This window comes from Diplotaxodon limnothrissa, linkage group LG3 (assembly GCF_057381915.1).
Source record: "Diplotaxodon limnothrissa isolate DT_005_m linkage group LG3, D_limnothrissa_male_GT1.1, whole genome shotgun sequence".
Taxonomy (NCBI): Eukaryota; Metazoa; Chordata; class Actinopteri; order Cichliformes; family Cichlidae; genus Diplotaxodon; species Diplotaxodon limnothrissa.
In genome coordinates, this window is record NC_140598.1 from 27,302,113 (window position 1) to 27,308,181 (window position 6,069).

At 44.9% G+C, this 6,069-nt stretch overlaps 1 protein-coding gene across 1 annotated transcript; it reads left to right on the top strand.

The window, feature by feature from the left end:
• The first annotated feature begins 1,548 nt into the window (after positions 1-1,548).
• LOC146635161 (uncharacterized) lies at positions 1,549-2,669 on the top strand. Its single transcript, XM_085350044.1, is given in 3 exon segments — positions 1,549-2,008; positions 2,078-2,596; positions 2,599-2,669. Coding segments are annotated over 3 exon segments (1,050 nt in total).
• Positions 2,670-6,069: the final 3,400 nt, after the last annotated feature.

The window sequence follows — 6,069 nt, forward strand, 5'->3', positions numbered from 1 at the left end:
ACGCTTGGGGAGTGTGATCGTGTATACAGCGTCCCTTTATGTCTGTCTCCACGTCGGTTGAGTGTGAAGTGCATATGAGAGCATGAGGGTGGGAATGGATGTTTGTGTCTGTGTGTGCCTGTATGTCTGTGTCTATATGTCAGGTTGGGTATCAGACGCCACCTCTCTGGGGACATCTCGGGCCCTCCAAGGTTTGGAGGCCTATCTCCACCCACCACCACTTCCCCTGCCGGTGGCGGACTCCCTCAGGTGTCGGTGCGTTGGTGGTTCTTTGTATCTGGGGGTGGGCGTCCGGGTACACACCGGCTCACTCCTTGGCGGCCGCTTATTGGGGCTCGCTCGGGCCACTTCGGAGGTGGGGTGCCCCCGGCCTCTCGGCCTGGGGCTCGGTCACTCAGGCACAGCTGGCTGCCGGCGGAGCTCACGGGCGCGTCACTGCAACTCCCCCTGGCTTCTGCTCCGCGGCTGCTGAATGAGCCCTCATCTGGGACTCTCCTTAGCTCTTACTGGGACAGTGGCGCGGCTGCCCCTCTGTGGGTCTTCCTTGGTCTCTTGTGTTCTGGGGGCCTCTGGATGTCTGGAGTTTTGATCTCCTCCATACCTGCTTGATACCATAGAGGACAGGGCTGTGGCTCCCCACACTCTCTAGCAGATCATTACATGGAGAAACCTTTGGAATGCAAGCATGCTGATCCACACAGGTATGCACACAGGTGTACACATGGGTATTCACAGATGCGGACTACAGCTTTCTTGGCTGCTGCCTCAAAGCACACTGTGCGCTGTCTATCTTGCGTGCTGCACAATATCGTTTATTATTTAGTAACTATTGATATCTATGACTAGCTAGTTTATTGTGATGGTGCTTTTTTTTTCTATTATTATGTTGCTCTTTGTTGTTTGTTGTCTCCCCTGTTTTTTTTGTTTTTCTTTCTCTCCATACAGGTGACCCAGGAGTTTTTTTTTTTTTTTTTTTGTTGTCTTCTTTTTTTTTTATCTCTTCCCCCCCTTCTCACCGTCTCTTCTCCCCTTTGGTTTTCTTTCTTTCTCTCCCCCTCTTTCTTTCATTCTTTCCCCCTGTCCTAAAAAAAAAAGAAAAAAAAAAGAAAAAAGAAAAAGAAATAAAAAGGAAAAGGACTGTAAAAATAATTAAGATAAGTTTCCTTTTATAAATGAACAAAGGACTGGAATATTTCTTCTTTTTTCTTTCTTTCTCATTGTTTACATTTCTGCTGTTTAAGTGACTGATATTCATACAGTGTTAAGTTAATGTTGTGATGAGTAACCTGTGCATTGTGCATATGGTGGGCTTCAGCAGTTGCTGTAAGAAACAGTATTACTGGCTTGGACAAGATATATAATGTGACTTAAGTATACACGTTAAGTGATGTTTAAGGAGTAATAGTAATTACCGTGCTTTAAAGTTGTAACACTAAACGTAGATTAATATTCATTTGCTCCTCAACTACCAAATCAAATTTTAAACTGCTGCTGCACCTTTACATTAAGGCTAAGTAAGATACAGAAAAAACCCAAACCCCTCCAACAATGGCAGAGTTTGAGGCTAATCCAGAAGTCAGTGAAAAGGGTGATGTGGAACAACTTTCTGCAGATGAGCAACTACAAGCAGTTGAAGGCACAGCTGATGATGTTTCTACTACCTCACAAAGAGCACGACAGAGCCAACGAGTCCGTACGTTGACGGAAAAGGGCAAAGAACTGTACAGTGAGCACATAAAGAGGGCTGCACATTGTTTCAGTGTGCGCTATGAGAAGTGGAAGGTTGTCATTAAGGATGCCAAAGGAGCTATAGATGGTCAGTGCTCAACGGATCTGCTACAAGAACATGTTTCCAAGGTTTTGAGTGATTCTAAGGATGTGAATGCTGCCTATGATGACTTGAGGCGTATTGAATCTCCAGATAGTGACACAAGACGAAGGATGGATACGTGTGAAGCTATAACAAAGACAATTATCGAATCTGTAAGAAAGTGTCCAAGCCCAAGTAGTGCGGAGGTTCAAAGAGATGAAGAACTTTGGAAGGACACTGAGTCTTCATCTAAATCTGTGGCCTCAGATGTGAAAAGTCAAAGGGATGAAAAATGGAAGGAGACTGAGTCTATGCCTAAGTTAGAAGCCTCAGACAGGATGAGTGTTAAGTCACACCACACTAAGCTCTCTTCTCATGCGAGGGTTTCCTCTAGACACTCCAGCCGGCTCTCGGCTAAAAGACAAGATGCAGCTGCTGAAGTTGCAGCAAATGAGGCTGCTCTCCAAGTTCTGCTTGAAGAAGAAATCCATATGAAGGAAATTGAAAGGCAAGAAGCAGAAATAGCACAAAGACAAAAGGCTCTAGAAGCTAAGCGCAGAGAAGTAGAGCGACTTGAGACTGTAAAAAAGCTGAATGCAGCAAAGGCTCGACAGCGGGTGTATGAACAAAGTGAATGTTCAGATGAAGAAATATACAACCACAGATCTGATAAGAAAAATGAAGTCAAGTCTGAAAACAATGACCAGCATATGAAACGGTGTTTCTCGCCACGAAATGTGACACCGCACCGAGAGGTGAACACAGAAGATCTGGTCAAAGCATTTGCAGTGTCTCTTAGTGCAAGTCGTCTTCCGGTACCAGAGCCAACAATATTCAGTGGCGACCCTATCAGATATAATGATTGGAAAATTTCCTTTCAGACTCTGATTGACAGGAAAAATATACCAACTGAAGAGAAGACTTATTATCTGAGGAAATATGTAAGTGGACCTGCAAGGAAGGCAATAGAAGGCTACTTCCCGCTTGGCACAGAGTCTGCATACTATGCAGCATGGACAGTTCTCGAAGAGAGGTATGGCAATCCCTTCCTCGTAGCAAAGGCCTTCAGAGACAAACTTGACGCATGGCCTAAGATAAGCTCTAAAGGCAGTATGGAACTTCAAGCATTTGCGGACTTCCTTTGCTGCTGTAAGACAGCCATGTCGCAAATGAAGGGGCTTGAAGTGCTCAATGACTGCAATGAAAACCAAAAAATGCTCGCAAAACTTCCAGATTGGCTTACTTCAAGGTGGAACAGAAAGGTTACAGAAGTGCAAGAAGAGACTCACACATTTCCAAGCTTCAGCCAATTTGTAGATTTCATCTCACGGGAAGCCAAAATTGCCTGTAATCCCATACCATCTCTTTTTGCTCTGAAGCCAAGTGAAACTGAAGGGGCAAAAACAACAAGGAACAGAGGCAATGGAGCAAAGGTGCTAGCAACTAACTCAAATGAAAGGACTGTTAGTGCTAGTTGTGTGTACTGTGAAAGGTCAGGTCACAGCCTACTTAAGTGTAGAAGGTTCATAAATGAGAGACTAAAGTTTGTTCAAGACAAGAAGTTATGTTTTGGCTGTCTGAACTCTGGTCATCGCTCCAAGGATTGTGAAGGGAGAGAAACCTGTGACACATGTAATAAAAGACATCCAACATGTCTTCATGACAATCGCACGAAGGAAGACAGAACAAGGAGAAATCCACACAAGAACAGTGACAGGACAAGACAAACGAACTCAGATGTTTCACAAGACAACAGTGTCACACCAACAACAAGTGAAGCAACTTCTAACAGAGTCACGCAGAATGTTGATGACACTCACACATCTTCCATTATTCCAGTATGGGTGTCAACCAAAGGTGAGCCAGAGCATGAAATTCTTGTGTACGCACTCCTTGATACACAGAGCGATACGACCTTTAATCTTGAAGAAACGGCACAAGCTCTGCATATCAAAGGTGAATCAACTCAGCTAAAGCTCACTACCATGTCTTCAAGAAACACAGTTGTGTCCTGTTGCAAGCTCTCAGGTCTACAAGTCAGAGGGTTCTACTCAAATAAGACCATTTCCCTACCAGTGACGTATGCCAGAGACTTTATTCCCGCAAACCGAGATCACATTCCATCGCCTGCAACAGCTAAGGCATGGTCTCATCTTGAATGCATTGCAAGTGAGATCGCTCCACTACAAAGCTGTGATGTTGGTCTGCTGATTGGGTACAACTGCCCCCAAGCACTTGTTCCTCATGAGGTTGTGTCTGGAAAGGAAAATCAGCCGTTTGCGCAAAGAACTGATCTGGGATGGAGTATTGTGGGTTATGGCAATCCATGTCTCGATTATGGAGACGCCTTCGGAATAAGTCACCAAGTCATTGTGAAGGAAGTGGTGCCTGACATTAATCCCTCTTCAAATCTCACCAACAAGGTTCACTATGTCTACAGAACTCAAATAAAGGAAATGATCTCTCCCACAGAGGTCCTAAAGATGTTGGAGTCTGACTTTGTTGAGAAAGCACCAGAAGACACAAAGGTCTCTCAAGAAGATCTCAAGTTTTTAACAAAGATGAAGGCCGGCATTAGGCACAAGGAGGATGGTCATTTTGAAATGCCACTCCCATTTAAGAGTGAAAGGCCGAACCTGCCAAACAACAAGGCATGTGCTATTCATCGCCTCAAATGTTTAGAAGAAAGGCTCAAGAGTAACAAACAGTACTACATGGACTATAAGTTATTCATGGATGAGATACTAGCCCATGGAGATGCTGAAAAGGTCACAGAGCAAGACATTGACAAGACACCAGTTTGGTACATCCCACACCATGGTGTGTATCATCCACAAAAACCCAGAAAGATTCGTGTTGTCTTTGATGCCTCTGCCAAGTTCCAAGGCGCTTCCTTAAATGGCCATCTCCTCACTGGTCCAGAGCTAACAAACACCTTGCTCGGAGTCTTGTGTCACTTCGAACTTCAAGGCACAGCACTACGAACTTCATCATTTTTCTGATGCAAATGCATCTGGATATGGAATGTGCACTTACCTCAGAGAAGTAAGCACTGCTCTGGTGAAGTCCACTGCTCATTGGTGATGGGAAGATCAAGAGTTCCACCAACCAAAGTCACAACTATACCTCGGCTTGAGTTGTCGGCGGCCGTTGTTGCTGTGCGCACTGGTGACATGCTGAAAAAGGAATTGGAAATGGAAATTTCAGAAGAAAGGTATTGGACTGACTCGAAGGTGGTACTCGGATACCTCAGCAATGAAGCCAGAAGATTTCATGTGTTTGTTGCAAACCGAGTGGAACGCATCAAACAAAGCACAGATTCAACCCAATGGAGGTATGTAACTTCCGAAGATAATCCGGCGGACCACGCCTCAAGAGGCCTCACAGCAGAACGACTTGTAGCATCAAACTGGTTCAAAGGCCCAGACATCCTTTGGCAGAGGGTCATATACAGTGGGGAAATTAAGGTGGGAGAGTTATCAAACAGTGACCCGGAGGTTAAGAAGGTTCAAGTCCACAAGATACAAGTGGAGGAACAAAGGTCACTGTTAGATCGCTTACACAAGTTTTCCAACTGGTCGAGGATGATTAAGGCATCAGTAGCCTACAAGAGAGAAAGGAAGCAGAGTTAACAATCATAAAGATGGTTCAAGAAACAGCCTTTGCTCAGCAAATAAAAACCTTGCAACATCATGATGTGATGCAGATGAAAGACAAGGTTAGCAAGTTCCACAAGTTATGTCCATTTCTTGATGACCAAGGCATTCTTCGGGTAGGCGGACGCTTAACACATGCAGCTTTGCACCCCAATGTCAAGCATCCTGCGATCCTGCCAAGAGACAGTCACGTGTCGGCATTACTGGTCAAACATTATCACGAGAAGACATACCATCAAGGACGAGGGATCACCATGAATGAAATTCGAGCTAACAGATTCTGGATTCTTGGATGCAGCAAGATTGTGTCATCTTACATCTATAAATGTGTAAAATGTAGAAGGTTCAGAAGGCGCACAGAGCAGCAGAAGATGGCAGACCTCCCAGAGGATCGGATGGAGACCACACCGCCATTCACCTACTGTGAGATGGACTGCTTTGGTCCTTTTTATGTCAGAGAAGGCCGCAAGGAGCTAAAGCGTTATGGCTTGCTAATCACTTGCATGTGCTCCAGAGCAGTGCATCTTGAAATGCTTGACGATCTCTGTACAGATTCCCTCATCAACTCCTTATGTGCATTCATGGCCATCAGAGGTACAGTTC